This window comes from Opisthocomus hoazin, chromosome 6 (genome assembly GCF_030867145.1).
Source record: "Opisthocomus hoazin isolate bOpiHoa1 chromosome 6, bOpiHoa1.hap1, whole genome shotgun sequence".
Taxonomy (NCBI): Eukaryota; Metazoa; Chordata; class Aves; order Opisthocomiformes; family Opisthocomidae; genus Opisthocomus; species Opisthocomus hoazin.
The window spans coordinates 16,795,368-16,814,057 of record NC_134419.1 but is presented as its reverse complement, the minus strand read 5'-3'; the positions used below and the strand labels follow the sequence as shown (position 1 = coordinate 16,814,057).

Here is an 18,690-nt window from a genome sequence, read left to right as displayed (position 1 = left end):
ATACAGCTTTCAGTCTTCATGCTGCCAGAGACAGGCTTTGAAAAAATGCTGAGATGTAAAAAAAATACCTCTCTAAAGGTGGGGGTATCACTTCTTCCAGATCTGGGCACTGAAACTAAAGGCACAAACAGCAAGAGAGACAGTGTTCACCAAGAGGACCTTCATCTCTGCCCAGCTCCTGCCTCAGAGAGGTTCTATCAAAGAAACTACTCACGCACGTGGCCTCTCTGACGCCCATCCGAATGGGCACCTGGCAGCGCCGGGGGCAAGGCGGTGGTCAAGCCAGGATGTGAAACTCCTGCTGGGGACATTTCTGCGTGTTGGGACAACATTACCACCCTCTAAACACGGTTTGTGTCATAGACACGAAAGGTTCAGATTTTATCCTTTAGATTTTACGGGTCATTCCTGTGTCTTTGAAGTGCTGTTCCTATTGAAAATGAAGGCAATTTCCCGCTGATATTAATGGGGTTAGGATGTGTCCTTGTCTCTATTTTTGCTGTTGTTTCCTTTGTTGCAGTAGACCTGTTCCTTTATTAAAGCTTTTGCCTGGGGCGAAAAGAAAAGCCACGTTACTAAATAAATTATGAAATATTTACATTTGCGAAGCCAACCCCTTATGCCAAGCTCCTCCTCTGATATTAAGATGACACTTTTTATAAAGCTACAACTTCTATACTGCCATTATTCCTCTGTGGGATCCAAGCCCAGGAGGTGACAGAACAGCAGCCCACCATGAGCCAAGTGACAGTAAGTAATATCTAAGAATGCTCGCCGAGTTTGACTCAGTCCAGTGAGAAACAACTATTTTAGACTGATGGTGGTTTATTTAGTGCTGGAGAGCAAAGCAGGGTCAGAGAAGAAATCAAAGAAAATAGGAAACTGGGAAGGTTTCTGAACTAACCTTGAATTTTAGCTGAGAGTAAAAGATCGTATGTTGTAGAGATATCTAATAATAATCCCAAGCACAAAGTGTTAAAGGCATCAGTTTGCTTATCACTATTTATGTTCTAGTTATTTTCTTTTGTATTTGTATTTACTTTTTTGCCTGCAGTTCTCTCAATGCCACAAGAATGAATGAAGCTGGCTTTGGTGTCACAATCCATAATGAAATGATCTGCAGTTACTCTTGTGAATGTTTTGCATCTCTTGCTTTCATTGTATTTTTTTATTGGCTTTAAACCTGCACAATAGCTTCCCTCTTTAAAAAAAAAATGTTCAGCATGTTGTTCAAATGTGTGTAGTTTGAACTGTTTAGCTCAGCTTACTAATTTCTCCCTCCTACTTTTACATATTTAATGCTTTTGACTTTGCCTTTGCCCCACCTCTTGTAGGTTTGGTAACAGATAGGTAGCAACTTTCTCTCCAGGTGTCAGGTTGTTGGGTTGGGTTTTTTTTAGTATTTGGCTACATCACCTCCGTTTATGCCTCTCATTTGTATCTCTTGAGTGGCACAGCTGATGGAGGCTGTGTCTGTAAAGTGGATAAATGTAGAGGAACTGTCACAGGCAATGAAACATCCTGGTAACTGGATTTCTGCACAGCTAACTCCTCATGGTCCTCTGTCACCAAACTCCAGGTCTCTGACCTCCCTGGTGTCGCCCAGCCTAATGTTCCTTGCTCTTTCTCTCTGGCTCACCTTCAGTTCTCTGGCTCTCGCTTCTGAGTTTTCTTCTCCATTTCTCCTGCAAGCTGTCTTTGCTCCCATTTCTCTGGTTCTTCATGTCTTTGGGCAGAAAAGAGGAGGGCAGGTTGGTGGGTGGCTGGGGACACAACTGTAGTAATTTTCTCTGGTTGCTGTGCAGCATTTCTTCCATGGTCTTTCCTTGCAAAACGTCCCATGCAAAACTGTCAGTTCCCTCATTCTCACCTTGACTTTCATGAAAGAAATGTTTGGAGTAGGTAGAAAGCAAGAGAGGAAAAGATGCAGATTTCCTTCGCGCAATGCCTAGGATTTACAGGGTCAGTCTGTGACTGGGAGCAGCTTCCAGAGCAGGGAAGGAAACAGTTTCTGAAATGTGCACTGAGCTGGGCATTTCTAATCCTGAACATGAAGTGGTGGACAGCAGTGCTGAGCACGCACATACTGGGGCAAAAATACATTTTTAAAACTGCACTATAGCAAGAGAAACACTGATTTTTGCCTGGCAGAATCTTAGCCCAAAAAGGAAACCTGAAGAAAGACAGACACAAAAAGGCCTTGGAGCTAAATATTCTCACGCTTCAGAAAGACAGAAGCAAGGAACGAAAAGAAAACACTTGATGACAGGGCTTTTCATGAGCTTTTGGCAGGTTTCGGAGTGTCATGGGGAAACCGTGTACTGCTGTAGTGTGACATGTCATTTGCAGGCATTAATACATGTGAAGGCAGATTTTTGCATTACTGTATTATGATGCATAACTGTGTAGCTAATTTGCATGCAAAACTTCTATGATTAATAAATTAGGCAATGCTAGTACAAGTGTAATAAAGCAAATCCCTGTAGCAATCGCCAGCACTGCAGCAAGCAATATTAAATCCTGCGCTCTGTTCCGGTAAAGCTGGGCATATTTGGGTATCTGTTTGCAGTTCCCAAGCTGCAGAGCCATCAAAGGAGACGAAGAATGTTCCTTGCGTTTATCCCTCTTACAGATGAATCGGAACAGTCACCAGCTACTTTGTGTAGAAATACCAAACTCACTCAACTGAAAGAAAATAAAATCAAGAGGATTTACTAAAATCAGCTGAGTAAAAGTGTAACATGGCTGTTTATAAAAAGCAAGATGTATTATTTCAAGTCCTAATGTTTTGTGTTTAACAGTCTGAGTAAAATGAACGTATCAAATATGCATAGAATAGCATACTTTTAATACTGGGACAATCCAGTTAAAAACCATAAAGATAAGCATACAATGGGCCTGCATTAAAAAATTGTATTATGGCCTAGCTCCTGTCCGAGGCTGAGATCTGAAAAGTGCTACACCTGATTTCTGAGTTCGTATGCAGCTTCTTTTACTGCATTCATGCCAAATTCATAAAGACTATGAAAAAATCAGAAGATTAGGCCTTTAGTGTGGTGTCTCCAATCTAACTAGAAAAGCGTCGGATCTGGCTAAGTTACTCAGGGTATCAGGGTATCTAGAAAACACTGATACTGATATTTGAGCTTGAAATTTCGGGTCAGGCTCTCTGCCTTGTACTATGAAGAATTTATTCCCCGCTACAAGGGGTTTTTCCCCACACTTTGCCTAACATAAATTTCTATTAATCTCTGTTCTCATTTTTAAATTTCTGTCTTTTTTAAAAATGTCTTGTGGAAAAAAAAAGAAGTGCATCATATTCTTGCATCACACTCCGAGCACAGTTGGGCTTTGGCTCACCCCGAGCGTTTAGAAGACACTGCCAGCACTGTTCTGTCCCCCCAGCGTTTTACCCGGGGCGTAGGCAGCTTCCAGGTTCTGAAGCAATTGCTATACTAAGTATCCATTGATGTGTCTTTCCCAGAAACTGAAAATGAAAGAATAAAAGAGATCCACACAATAACTTATGGGCGTTAACATCTGGGTGGAAGTTTCTCTGGGGATAATTACGTGACTGTGCTAATAACGCCAAGGATGCTTTGATACATTAAAACAGATTCTGACAATAATGTTCTTGAGCATTTCATTGCTGTCAGGAGTCAGGAGTGTATATATTCAACAGGAGAGAGGGCTGAGAGAGGCCCACATGTCTGCAAAAATAGCCCTTCTCCCTTCACACCGCAGGCAAGCTGAGGAAGCCCTGTTTGACACAGGTGCTTACATTAGATGCATTTACTGGAACCCTTCTATTCTGAGAGCAGAAATCTGCACAAAGTGTGCTGAGAGGGGAGCAGCACGTGTGGTTTGCAGTGGTTGCCGGCAGACTGGGCATTACTGGCAGAGAGACAAGCAAAACCTCCTGGGCTTTGCTGGACTGCTGTACTTTTTAAAAGCGGATCTAGCACACTTTAAAGCAGACTTTGCTGTGGTTCAGAACTACACCTGCGAACCTCCGTGATAAGTCCAAGTGCCAGGCTAAGTTAGCACGCCTTGGAGAAGGCAAGGTTCCCAGCTCCGTCAGAGAAGTTTCTCCCAAAGCTTCCCTGGCCTTGCGGGCAGACAGCTGGCACCAAGCCCCAGGCATCCTTGAGAAATTCTCCAATACATTGCCCGTCACTCCCATCGTGAGGGCTCAGTATATTTTCAGTTGCTGTGGAGACACCAGAAGCAATCTCACCGTAAAGGCTGCCCTGTGAAGTGGACTCAGGCTGCAATGCCTGTTCCTCTTTGCCAGTATTGTAATTGCCCAGCTGGAATTAAATTTCACACAGTTTGCATTTTTATGCCTTCAAAATTTTTTTTTAATTTTTTTTTTAGTTTTTCTCCTAATGAGGTTAATGTCTAATCCTTTGACCTCTTGCACAAAGTCTGTGTGAAATTGGACTCTTCCAACACAGCAGACCACTACCCTAACGATCCACAATTACCCATGTTACAGCAGCATCCACAGGGATACAGGGGTTTTGCAGAAAAATCATAAGGGGATTTTCTGGAGCAGTGACAGGGAGAGGGAGTTGTGCCCATGGTCTGGGGTGGTGGTGGCCATGGCGAGGGCAGGAGCCGTCCTGGAGGGTGAGCGAGCGGCATTCCGGGAGGCTGTGCTTGCTTTTCCTGCCCCTCATGAGCTTGTCAGGCGTGCTGGGACTGAGTCTCGGCTTGTGGAAATGATTACAGGCAATTTATATCAAACAACAATCCCTAGTGTTGTGTTTGTTACAAACTTGGCTGCAGTACAGTAATGTTTAGTGGATTAATAATGTCAGCTTTTGGCCGCTCCTACTCCCTTGGCAAATAATTTTCATGTATAATAAATGTTCTCATTTAATCTATCTAGAACAGAGCCCAAGGGTCAGAATAGCCATACCTGCACGCCGAGGAGAAGACTCTGGGTTTCCAGACATGAGGCCAGGTTTCTCCCCTCTCCATGCCAGGGTCCGAGACTTCTGCCCTTCTGCGGGATCAGCTTTGCTGGGCAGGTCCCCCTGCCATCGCAGCAGGGCCACCCCAGATGTCCCTTCCACAGAGGAAGGGCTGACAAGTCAGAAGGGGAGCGGTGGGCAGCAAAGAGTCACTGGAACAAGCAGACATTTGTTGAGAATTTGGCATTTTGAAAAAGAACAGCACATTTTAAAATGAAAACCTCTATGAATATACATAGAAAATATCCAGAGACAAGTATTTCTTACCAATTGATCCCAGTGCATGCTGTGAAGGCATATGAGGTTGAGTAAGGGGCGGATGGTCTTGCCTTTGCACAGGAAGCCTGAGAGTTACAAACCCTGGTTTATCTTCTTGATTGTCAATCTCTTTTTGGGAAAAAAGAGAGTCTGCCCAGGTTTCATAATGTGTGTAGTAGAAATACTGGGATATGCAAATATGGATGTTACACAACAAAAGCAAAACTGAATTAAAACTGTTTACAGTCAAAAAATGAGAGAAGTAGAACTGCAGCCTTTTTATTGCTACACCACTGAAACGAGTGTGTGTGCAACCTGGCTATTGAGGTGCTTGTATTGCTGCGTAGGGTACAACTCTCCATCTTCCCACTGCTGCTCATGCCTCCTCGGTAACAGCCAAAATGGAGGCTGCCAATCTTGGGTATAATGAAAGAGGAATGTTGTAAGTAGTCTTGTGAAGCTTTATGACAGCTATGGATTCATCATATAATTGAGAATAACAATCAGCACTTCAAGCCGAGTGACGGCAGGTTGACTTCTAGCCTGGGGAGCAGGGCTGTGGCAACACGGCTGTGGCAGCCGGCGGATGGAGACTCTTTGCTATCGCACTCGGTGACCCAAAGGCTGTGGCTGAGCATCTGCCGAAAGCAGCACAGGCTGGGGCAGAGCCCGGGGGGCCCTCTGATGCCCCACAGCAGGGACCCTCACCCACAGCGTCCCCAGCGAAGGATTTCTCACCGTTCCTGTGCACAGAGGTCACACATGTGGAGAGTCATGGGCAAGATGTAAGGGTTCAGACAGGCTAGGTTAGGCTAGGTTAGGCTAGGTTAGGTTAAGTTAGCTTAGCTTAGCTTAGGTTAGTGCCTGCCATGAAAATGTGGACCAGAGAAAAGAATTGTATCTTGGCTTATCTGAGTAACACCATTGCTCAGCGTTCTCTGTCACTGGCAATTTTCACTGCCACAGACAGGTGTTGCTTGACCACAGCTACTAAAAACAAAAAGTAGGTATGTAAAACAATTTGACAAGCATCAGAGAAAAAACATTATCGAGCAAACTGTTTATCAAGTGTTATTTGGTCATGTGCAGGGAAAAGAAAAAGTCCTGCTTTGTGCAGAATATCTAAATTATCTACATTATTTTCACTGAGCTATGAGACTCGGGTTTGCCTTCAATCCAGATCAACTAAATATAAAATCTTTTCCTGGATAATTCTTGTTAAGAAGTCCAGATACATGACTTTTATTTCTTCAAGAGGTATGCACAAACGTTTTATGAAATTAAGTTGTTTGGTACTTTGTACACTTTGTTGTTTGGCTGATTTTTCAGAGTGAAACGGGAAGGATATCTTCGACAACTTCATGTAGTTGTGGGGCGTTTCTTTATATCTAATTCCTTTCAAGACACTGTTGTGGAGAATCAGTGGTACGGACTACAAAGACAGCAAAACAGAAAGATTAGCAAGACGGCCAAGTCTTCAGACTAGAGTTTATATCAGCAATTAAGGAAAAAAATACAAGTGAGACAAAATGCTATAAATGTATTTAGGAACATATTAAATACAGATATACTTTTGAAATCTGAGCCTACGAGTGCATCAGGATTTTGCAAATCAGCTTTGTCTTTATAGTGAGTCCATGCAAACTGCAGGTCCTAAGCCTGAGACTGAAGGTGTTGAAAATTAACAGCCTTGGTTGTTGTAGTGTGAAAATGTAGGTGAAATAACATCTTCCTTCAAATATTTTATTCTCTTTTAATTTTAATTTTTTACTAATTGTCTCTATGTTTCCTTTGGCAGCTATAAAACATAGTAACCAACCACAAATAACTATAAAGATGAAAGAGAGAGACTGTGAACACACCATTTTAGTCTTAATTTATTTTGCTTATGCCTAATTTTGACATGTTTATTTGTTTATAAGATTGATGTACGTGAATAAAAGCAGTAGAAATACTCCCAAGCTTTTGGTTACAAATGATTTAAAGCTTATTTCTTCTCTAAAAATTAGTCATGTAAAAATGAAGCCTTCCTGTCCACAGATGTACTCGTCTCCCTGTCTGTAGCCAATTACATCAGCTCGTTAAGCGATTCAGCCCAAACTGAGCAGAAATGCTGTGACTGATCTGCACGGTGCCTGGAACATGGGGTGATTTTGAAGCATTTTGGGGTACTTTGCTCAGCCCCGACAGCCTAGCCAACGAGAGAGGTTTCTGTTGTTCCTCCCGTCTGGGGCCCAGCGTTGCTCCCAGGTTCCCCAGGGACACCCGTGCACAGCGACGGGCTTTGGTGAAGCCTTGTGCGGCAGCGGCTGGCCCGGTGCTGACGGCAAGAGGAGCCGGGATGAGAGCGGAGCTGATCCGGCACCCAGAGAAACAGAGCCATAATTTACCTGCAAACTGCTTGCTTTTATAGCTAATGAGGTGAAGGTCTCGCACGTCTGGTGACTCGCAGGACCATTTTTCAGAGTGAAAATACAATTTAAGGGAGACGTTTCCTACCCTTTCTGTGGCACAAGGGCCCGTGCTGTCTGGGGGGAATGGTTTGTTATATCAACGTGAAAGCATCAGAGCAGCTTTCATAGTGGACTATCAAACCTCTGAAGGCTTTGTAGATGTGTTCGTTCTGCATACAGATGAACCCACCACTTCGCCAAGCTTGCTCGGCAGCGCGGTTTAAGTCTCCGATGCAGGTCCATTGATCCTTGTATTCCCTTGAAACAGCCCATTTGGAATGATCGTTAATGGAATAAAAGGTAGAATTCAATGGTGTCCCTATTAGGTTTATGTTGTAGACATGGTAGTCGAGAGAGCAATTTGAGGGAAGTTTTTGGCCAGAATGCTGCCAGGATTCAGCCAACAAATCAGTCTTCAGTTCCTGAGCCACCCAGGCCACGTAGATATCTGTGGAGAAACACAGGGTGTGGGAAATCGGTCTTTCATGTTCCTTCATTTAGGAGGGGACTGAAAAGCATCACCTAAACTGGGCTCATTTCATTCAAATGCGTGAAGTGGGGCAGAAGGGATTTTGCCTCCTCTCCTTATTTCGACCTTTGTTTCAGAAGTTCATTTCTACTTTTCCTCCTTCTCCTGGAAAAACCGTTACAATCAACCAGCAGGAGAAAAAGGAAAAGAAAACAAAATTTGAAGCCTTCTTCATAACAAAAAAAGCGCAGATGATTCAAACCCCATTTTTGTTCTTTGCTGTTACTGTTGAATAGCAGGAAATGAGTCTTCTGAAAAATCTCGTTACTGAACACCTTAAGAAGGTGTTTGAAGGACCAGACAGCTTCTTGTTTTGTGGGACTGAGAGAATATTATGACAGGACACATTTCCCTGCCATCAGTTCCATTTATTTCTGAAGTTGAACTTCTTTTTTGCCCTCAAAGAAAATACCAATTGTCAAAGAATATATTAATCACTTATGACTTGCTTGAGAATGCATGATAGATAGCACCAGATTCTCTTACCGTCTATGAACAAGTGTGACTTTGCAAAGTGGAGAAAGGTTTCCCCGTGAGCTGACTGGAGTTTGGAGAGGTGGCGCAAAGGGGCCGAGGGCAGCCTGGACCCTGCGCAGAGCTTCTTCAGATATGGGAGATCGGCTTGGAAGACGTTGGGGACGGAACAGCTGTAGATTCTTGGGTTATAACTCAGCATCTGTTGGTCTGAGAAAAACCCAAAGAAATTAGCACATGCAGAATTAAAGTAGGTCAAAGCGAAGCAATCGAGAGAGTAAAGTTCTGCCTTGGAAAGGAAACCCAAATTCTTCTTAATCTTCACAGCCTATCTCCTCAGGGAGTTCTGTGTCAAAGCATCTTGAGTTGCATGTTAAAGACATGTTTAATTGCTTTGTATTCCGACTGGCCCTGCCGCACGTAGACCGGGTGGGAGAGTATGCTTGGGTTTTTCCACAAATACCTCATTAATCTTAGCAGAACTGTTAACCAGTGGTCTCAGTCCTCTGCCACTTCCACCCATGCTGATCTTCAACCCTCTAAGCAGTCACACAGCGCTCAGGTGGCATGGGTAAATCCAAGCCTGTCCGTATTTACAGGAGTAGTTTCCAATCAGTTACACTTGCCAAGCCAAATGCAAACAGAAGAGCTGCCAAAGGGTCTAGTTTGGTTTTCGGGAGAACAGAGCTTGACTTTCAGCATCTGGATTGAATTTGCAGAAGAAATGTACTTTTCTATACAGTGTGCATCTTAACTGTAGAAGTCCTTACCATGGATATTGTAAAGAACAAGGGAACAAATGGGCTCATTAGATGAGTTCATGGAAGATCAGTCCATCAGGAACTTTCCAGTCTTTCCAGCTCAGGAAATCCCTGAATCACAGATTACCAGAAGCTGGGAGGATGGAGCAGGAAAAGCATTAGTGTCCATGTCTCATTTTCTAGTCCTCTTTCCCTAAACACATGCATAGATGCTTTTCCACAAAACGAGCCTGGTTTAGAAAGCTCTGGGGTGTGGCCAGTCTGGCCATTTGCACAGCTTATGTGCTTCATTAATATCATTTGAGGTTTGTAACTGAAAAAAGAGTGAAAAACAGTGTGAAAAGCATTAAGAAGCATACCAGTATGACCTCTTGTAACGCCTCTTCATAGTGCCTCTTCAGGATTCCAGTACCAGATATCACTGTCAGTTTGTTCTGAATTTTACGGGCATAGATTTGGGGTTTTTTTTATTTTTAGTATTGCTATTTTATGTGGCAAAAAGTACCTGGGTACATTCTGGGTGATATTTATTCCATAGTTCATATTTCTGACGTGTCAAGGCTACTACACCAGCTCAAGCAGTGGTTGTCTTACATTTTAGAATTGCAGACAATTGCAGCTGAACATGCTATTATTGGTTAAAAGTGATTAATCGTCCTACTTTATATTTCCAAAACATTTTGTGTGCATGGATGGAGTTTACCCTTGGCATGCAGTCGTGACTACTATTATCCCAGTAGTCGCCATGGGGAGATGGAGACAGAGAGGCAGAGTGCATTTCCCACATTCACACAGGAAATCGCTGGATAAACCTAACTGAAGCCAAGAACACTGTTTCTAGGTCCCGCTTGGTTTCCCAATCTGACAACGAAGGATAAGAACAAGCAATTTTTGAGGTGAAGCCTCAGGGAAAGCAATGAGAGAGGTGTGGTCAGGCACAGGCTTTCCTAGGGAGAAGCTTTTCATACCTATTTCTGTGAACTGGTCGTATTTGAAGGTTATACAGATGGCCGTCTGTCCGTAGGACTCCCCAGTAGCTGGATACCCATAACCATCCTCGGGGACAGGAGGGAACAGGGGCACGCTGTGAACAACCCAGAAGCCCTGTGATTTGTCCAAGAGCAGAAATCCTGTCAAAAAAAGTTATTGCAAATGAATTAAGAGGGGAAAAGCTCTGAGACGACATAGCTGTGTCCTGCTTTGGATTTGCTGCTGCAGACACTACACTTCAATGTGTTAATGTCTAAGGTAAACTGGCTCTAGAGTAAATTAATGGATTATAGGAGACACTAATATTGTATTAAAATTGCATTAATTCTCTCCTGCACAGTCTAACTCAAACTGTCACCATGTTTCTTTCGGAAAAAAGAAAATCTTTTCAAAACATTTTCTCTTCCTCTTCTTAAATTTTGTCTTCAAAAAGTCTGATGATCTAGTGGCTGTAACGCTCTCTCCACTCCTCCTTTTCCTTCCCTTCTCATGTTGACTGCGTGAGAGGAAACAGATTCTGCCAACCCCGTGCCTTCTTCCCCAGGCCAGATGCCCCTCCATGGGTAGCGGCAGGGGGACGGGCTGTGCCTCCCCCTGCAGCAGGGTGCTCTGGGGAGGAGCACGGCTCCCGAGCCGTCCCCATTGCTGAGGCCTGGACATACAGCCCTGCAAAATGTCTTCACCCCAGCGTCAGGCTGGGCAAACCCCATCTGTTTCCTTAATGCAACATTTAGACCTCCACTGAAGGGTGCGCTTATTTAAAGCCTTGCTTTACTTTAACTGCCTACTTTAGTGCTTCTGTGATCTTGGCAGCTGTTTCTGATGAGGGAAGAGCAGTGGATGTTGTCTACCTCAACTTCAGCAAGGCTTTCAACACTGTCTCCCATAACATCCTCCTAGGGAAGCTCAGGAAGTGTGGGCTGGATGAGTGGACAGTGAGGTGGATTGAGAACTGGCTGAATGGCAGAACTCAGAGGGTTGTCATCAGCGGTACTGAGTCGAGTTGGAGGCCTGTAACTGGTGGTGTCCCCCAGGGGTCAGTACTCGGCCCAGTCTTGTTCAACTTCTTCATCAATGACCTGGATGAAGAGTTAGAATGTACCCTCAGCAAGTTTGCTGATGACACCAAAATGGGAGGAGTGGTGGATACACCAGAAGGCTGTGCTGCCATTCAGTGAGACCTGGACAGGCTGGAGAGCTGGGCAGAGAGGAACCTGACGAAGTTCAACAAGGGCAAGTGCAGGGTCCTGCACCTGGGGAGGAACAACCCCATGCACCAGTACAGGCTTGGGGTGGACCTGCTGGAGAGCAGCTCTGCGGAGAGGGACCTGGGTGTCCTAGTGGACGACAGGTTGACCATGAGCCAGCAGTGTGCCCTGGTTGCCAAGAAGGCCAATGGGATCCTGGGGTGCACCAAGAGGAGTGTGGCCAGCAGGTCGAGGGAGGTTCTCCTTCCCCTCTACTCAGCCCTAGTGAGGCACCGTCTGCAGTACTATGTCCAGTTCTGGGCTTCCCAGCTCAAGGAATATGAGGAGTTACTGGAGAGAGTCCAGCAGAGGGCTACAAGGATGATGAGGGGACTGGAGCATCTGTCCTATGAGGAAAGGCTGGGGGAGCTGGGCTTGTTCAGCCTGAAGAAGAGAAGGCTGCGAGGGGACCTTATAAATGCTTGTAAATATCTTAAGGGTGGGTGTCAGGAGGATGGGGCCAAACTCTTTTCAGTGGTGCCCAGCAACAGGACAAGGGGCAACGGGCACAAACTGAAGCACAGGAAGTTCCACCTGAACATGAGGAAGAACTTCTTCCCTCTGAGGGTGATGGAGCACTGGAACAGGCTGCCCAGGGAGGTTGTGGAGTCCCTTTCTCTGGTGATATTCAAAACCCGCCTGGACAAGGTCCTGCTCAACCTGCTGTAGGTGACCCTGTTTCAGCAGGGGGTTTGGACTAGGTGACTCACACAGGTCCCTTCCAAGCCCTACCATTCTGTGATTCTGTGATTCTTGGTCTAGAGAGAAAGAGTTTGGAGGGGTTTATGTTTAGGATGCCTTTCCCTTTGCATCTTGTACTGCTGTTGCCATTAGGTTCAGGACGACATGGTCTGTACTTGCTGAAAGGAGCTGTACAAGTTTCAGCTCTTGAGAACAGAGGGTCCATAAGCCCTAAGAGTTCTTCAACACAGCACAGGCACAGCAAAACCGAAACAGAAGCTGCAGCATAGATGACTATACAACAAACCACGCATCATTCAAATCCTTCTCCAGTTTTGGTTTAGGCAGGAATTTTGGATACGCAAAGAGATAAACAGACAAGTAGATGCTATCCAAAACTTTAGAAAGGAGAAAATAGTAGCTTGGGACTCTTTGGGACTCCTTGGGACCAAAGGACGTACCTTTGGTATGTCCTCTTTTCCACCCGTCAGAGTCTGATTCAGGGACCTCATCGTTGTATATCGCATATGCAATGCTGTTCTTCTGCAGGAAAACACACATTTCTGAAACATGACATTCAGTAAAATGCAGGCATTTAAGCAAACATCTGCTGGGAACAGAAGCAAGAATTCAGGACTTCTCTATGTCAACATCATGAGCCTGTCCTTCTCCCAGTTCAGCTGACACAGTCTCCGCAGAAGTTACAGTAAAATAAACCTGAAGACTCAGTATTAGGCGCCCGGTTAAAATGAAGTGGAAGTTCTATCAATCATTGCAGTAGCCATTCCTCAAGAGGTTGAATATGCTCACTAAGACAATTTACATGGGTTTATTGGGCTCTTACTTGCAAAGAAGTTCCCCCCTCTTTTTTTTTTTGCCTGTCTCTGATTTAGCCGCCAGATCCAGTGAAAATGTTCGCTGAGGAAAAATAGACATGACAAGTCTTCTTATGAAGGACAAAGCAATTAATGCTTTCTTTGCAAAATATTTGCATATGGCTGCACCTTATTTCCCTTCAAAGAAGTTGGGACATGTTTCCCCTCCAATGTCCCTGAAGTTTGTAAACAGTTTATTACAAGCACAGCGAGACCTGGAATAGGACAGTTGACCGAGTTGCCAGTATTTGACTGACTTCTGGGAGTCTCTTCTTCATCTAAATTGATGACACTCTACCACTAACCCGCAGCAGAAATGCAAAGACACACCCAGACACCCAAGAATACTATGTAGATGGTAAAAAAATAACTATAGGCAGATCTTGTGGTACTTTATAATTGCTTCACACAAATATAAATGAGGTGCCTGACTGTGAGCAAAAAGAAAAAAGGCATAACAAGCAGTGTGTCACTGCTGAAGCAGTTACGGTGATTTCAGGGGGAAGAGCAAAACCCAGGTTTGATTTGAGACGGAGGGTGAAACACACGCACATGAGAGGGCTGAGGGCGAGTGTCTGTAGTAGTCACCATGGTCTGAGTTCACAGCCAGTTCACAGTTTCGGGTGTTGCTCAACATGAATTGCAGAGAAGAACCAAAGGGATCGTGTACCAGCACTCATTTTTCTGATGGGCAATACTTTAAGTGTGTGAAAGGCTTGATTAGAAATTAGAAGTTCAAGGATAATTTCTAATTGTAGCCAAAACTGCGAATGATCTGCCCAGCTGTCAGGGTGCTCCCCGTGATGTGTCTCAGTAAATTAGTTGGTCAGGTCCGGCCGTACCTCTACATGATTATTTTGGCGGTTTGATTCATTTGCATGTAATATCAACTAAGTGTACTAACAAAACGATAATGAAATGTCACTTGCCTCAGCTTCGTAAGTCTCGTAGAGCTGCTCGAGCGTTTGTCCCAGTGCGCCCTGTGTCATGTTGACGAGGTATTTCCCGAGCTGCCACTCCGGAGCCAGGGCGTCCAGGTACAGGTATTCCAGCCCCAGCAGGGCAAGCTCTCCTTTGGCGTGTTTCGGCAGCTTGTAAAGAGCAAACCTGTGACAGGGAAGAGCAACTGTTTTTTTACAGCCGTCCTGTTTGAATGTGTAAACCAGTACCTCCCTCCCGCCGGCAGATTTCAGAGGAGGGCGACGCCGGGGATGCCTGCGCTGGCTGGAGCGGGACCGGTGCCGCCAGCGTGCGGTGCGGGCAGCTCAGCCTAGAGGACGTGTCCCAGTGCGGGGACCGGCAGCTGTTCGGCAGCACAGGACCTGCTGCAGGCACATCTGTTCTGCTCCTCAGCAAGCAAGGGAGCCTGGTTCAGCACCGAACTCGCCTTGCTGTGGCCAGACTGCCATTGGCACCCTGAAGGAATTCGAGGTAGCCTGGGTTTGGAGCCCCGTTTAGCCACCAAATCCCTATTGCTCCTAGTTCTGGTAGAGAACCTCAGGTCCCAAACTCAGTCTGACATTCTTATGGTCAACCTGGACACCTCTTGCCAATACATTTTTTTTAATATATTATATAAATAGAACTTTAGGTGAAATAGATAAAATTATTAAATTTATTATCACTAATTAATTTATGAAAATTTAAAAAATGCATAATGTTATTTTTATATGTATTAAACCCACAAAATAAGTATAAAGTCATGTGACAATGTTGTTCCAATCCTACTTTGCATAACAGACTCACACTCTGCTGAACAGTTGCAGACTGGATATTTGCAAACCATTAGTCAGAAACACAAATCTTTTCAAAATTGTAGAGTACTCAATATTGTCAGTGAAGGGTTCAGTTCATATTAATGTCCCTGATGAAGTACACAGGTTTTCCCAGTGTGCAAGTCCACGGGATTAATTGCAAAATAATTAATTGAGCCACTTTCTTTGAGAGCTGTACTAGAGTAATTGGTTACATATGTCAGCAGTAAGAACTGAGTGGCATTATTTTCAATCCTACACTATCTACCAAAAATGCAGCCTGACTGCGCTTAACCCTTCAAGTATATCAGGAGGAGTAGCCTTTCCTAGCTGATTTACGGTCTCAAGCTGGTCAAAAAAGGCATCTCTGAAAGCAGGTAAGAAGTGGCAGGAAAGCATTTTGCCAGAGGAACATTCAATCTGTGAGAAATGCACAGACAGAAGCGGGACACACACCACTGACGACCCTGGTAATCCGCCTGCGTTGCCTCTAAGTGATGTTCCTTAAATATCCCAGAAGAAATTGTTGCTGATGACAGATCACAGAGAAGAGCAAGAAGGGATTGATAGCAAGGCTGGGCAGAGCTGTCCATGCCGGAGAGTTGCAACAATCCCTTTATTTGAAGTGAAGATTTGGAAAGGAGAGGAACAGCAGTAGTTGCAGCAGTACGAGCTGATCCAGGAATTGGTATACGAAGCCTTTCCAAACTGCTTTGAGAAGTGTTGGAAGAGTTGTGCTCCCAGGGTGTTCACAGCCTCCCATCTGACAAATGCGTGTCAGCCCGTGTGCTTAGAGCAAGGCTCGTAGTTGAGCTATCAGTAAATTGCCCGCCAGTTCCCAGTGGACGCATGTTTTGGCCCTTTCCAGAAAGCCAGCTGAGTGCATTAGCAATTAGAGTTGTATAAACATCTTCACTGCTGTTTGTGCGCGGGAAGCTTCTCAAGCGTGCAGGCATCTGTGGGAGCAGACTAGAAGTTATTTTCCCAAGAAGCAAGGAAAAGCAAATCTGCTTATAGCCGATTAGCATTGTCACGTTGTTTGCTTGTGACTTAATGCAAACTTACTACAAATAATCACGTCTTTACTTCTTAATCACAGCTTTACTTCTTCCCCCCCAGCTCCAGAAAAAAAAAACAGTGTGCATCCGTGGCTTCAGTCCTTGACTCAGCACTTCTCAGAAAGCAGAGTTTTGGCTTTTATTTGCGTGAAATTCTTCCCACAGAACACAGGGAGTGTTGTGCCCTCCTTAGCGAGCCGCTCCCACGGCCGTGTGCTCGGGCAGTCCCTGCGCGAGGTGTGGAGAGGATGGCAGGACAAGCGCCTGAGCGGTGCAGAAACACGGGGGGACTCGGGCCAGCGTGTGGTGGGAGCTGCCAGCCCAGCCGGGGAGCGCCGGCGGCAGCAGGGCGGGCAAGGCAAGCCATTCCCCCAGCTTAGTGGCAAATGAAAGGGTGCATCAATACTGGGTAATTATGGAATAGTGCAGGATGAAACCACTGAATAGTAGGAACTCACATAAAGCTCTTGCTAACTGAATCTGAAACCTGCAGTGCTGTGTTTGAAAGGGCCTTGACGTCTTTCGGTTAAGAGGAAGCATTTCTCAGCAGTTTCAGTTCTGCTTCTCCTATCAGCTTCATAGCAACCAAATCCAGAATCAGGCAAAAGTTGACTATTTCTTGTCAATAAACTAGGATGACCCCTGCAGATAGGCAGGTTTCTCTTTCATTTGATTATGGCAAATTGGAAGGAAATCCCTCTTGTCCTGCCTGCTAAGCTTGGCAGAAAAGAACACGGCTTTACCTGTGCAGACCCCCTCGCTCCCATCTGGAAGGGGTCCCGCGTCGCTGGTGTTCACAGGCATGGCGGCACAGGTGAATTACTCCTAGTCACAGCTCTCAAAGAACTTCTTGAAGAATTTGGATACAAAAATTGTGTTCATTTAAGAAATGTTTGTTTTCACTTGCTCTTTTGTTTTGTTTTGTTTGTTTGTGGTTTGCTTTTTATTTTTTTAGCTTCAGCACACACAGGCTCATTCGACAAGGAGTAATTGCAGTCTGCAGAGAAATTAAATTTCTTGTGCCTTTAAGTTGTTGGGTAGCTACACCAACTGAGAGTCTGATTCCTGAAAATCTCACATCATCCAGAATAGCCTTAGCAAGGGTGACAAGTCCCAGGGAGGGATCAGACCCTCGTACGTTTGATGTTACGCCAATAGAGAGCGAAGCCGGGTTTCTGCCGCTGCCTGGGTAGCCTGCCTGCGCTGTGAAGAGCCCATGCCATCCCTCCAGTGAGCTCTGGGTGCAAGGGAAGGCACGCGCAAGAATAGCACCTACTTCTTTTCACTTGTTTGGCGAGAAAGATACTTTTCTTTTAAAGTCTCTTCATATTTATCTCTGAGAGGTTTCCGTGCTCTTTTTTAAGAGTCCTCGTTTCACTTGTTAAACCTGGGTTGGATATCATGTCATTACACTTTGCATCTTCCATCTTCAAAGCACATTAACCCAATTAACCATTTGATGCCCAACCCGGGCTCGCTGCGGGCAGCAGGACGGTACCAGCTCCAACGCGCCGCAGCCCGCGCGCTGGGGAACGACCTCTGCCCTGCTGTCAGAAGGGCAGACAGCGCTTTCCGCACCTCTCCCGCTCCCTCCTGGGGCCAGCTCAGCATCCACTTCCCCTCAGCGATGGCAGCAAGGGGACGAGGCCCACCACTGCTGTTTGGGTACAAGCAATGAGGCCAAGGGTGAGATAGGGATGCTCTCCCCACTTGGCTCGGTTCCCTCAGCCGCACGCTGGAGCCCTGGCCCGGGCCGGGCAGCCCCAGCACTGCCGCCGGTGAGTGCAGCCTTGGCACCCAAACACAGGTTACGCTCCCTTTGATCATGAGACATGAACACTGTGTAAACCGGTGATTATTTTTGCGCTTAGTCATAATGCAGTAGGGTGGTTGGTTCAGTGAAATGAAATCACATGTCAATAACTTATCCTGGGTTTTCCAAACGCCACATTCAGCTACGACTCACAGGCAGACAGAATTAAAACAGTGATTGCCACGCGTTACTTCCGAGTGATCCACCTACTTCACGCGGTTTAATCTCAAGCGTTGTTTACTCACCCAGCGTTTCTCCACTGCACGGTATGTACTTACCAATCGACTGTCTTCCCGTCTTCATTCCTGCAGGAAATCTCAGCTGCCCACAGCGGTGCCGAGGAGAGAAGCAATAGCAACGCAGGGTGACACCGTGCAGATCCTGCAGGCATTTTGGTTTCTTGGCTGCACAGGGCGCGCGCCGAGTAGGCTCTGAAAGGAGAAGTGGTGTTGTGTGGACTGTCAGCTCCTGCGGTGCGATGCAGTGAGCACAGCCCAGGCGGTGGCCCGGGATGGCAGAGCCAGCCCGGGAAGTTGGGCTTCTGCTGCAGGGATGGTGCTGGCAGGGGGGCCAGGGCTCCCAGGAGCCACTGGGAACTGCTCAGGGTTCCTTTGGGCAACAAAATGGCAAAATGGCAAAATGACTGTTGTTAAGTAATTTTTTTGAGAAAACTTTCTTTCATACTTTAGGAGGTAGTATTTTGACTATTTAAAATAGTCAAGGTATTCTGTTTTTTTTTAAAAAAAAAAGCTGCAGATACCAAAGCCCTTTTTGTTTTCTTTTTAGTGATGCATGACTGAAGTATGAGTTTATTACAA

At 45.5% G+C, this 18,690-nt stretch overlaps 1 protein-coding gene across 1 annotated transcript; it reads right to left on the bottom strand.

Moving 5' to 3' along the window:
* Positions 1 to 7,101: 7,101 nt before the first annotated feature.
* On the bottom strand, positions 7,102 to 18,338 carry DNASE2B (deoxyribonuclease 2 beta). Its single transcript, XM_009944935.2, has 6 exons — positions 18,151 to 18,338; positions 14,177 to 14,354; positions 12,834 to 12,915; positions 10,423 to 10,584; positions 8,706 to 8,903; positions 7,102 to 8,138 (listed from the first exon to the last, which is right to left on the bottom strand). Exons 1-6 carry the CDS (start codon positions 18,261 to 18,263, stop codon positions 7,783 to 7,785), a joined length of 1,089 nt encoding a protein of 362 aa, XP_009943237.1. The 5' UTR covers positions 18,264 to 18,338; the 3' UTR covers positions 7,102 to 7,782.
* Between the last annotated feature and the right edge of the window lie 352 nt (positions 18,339 to 18,690).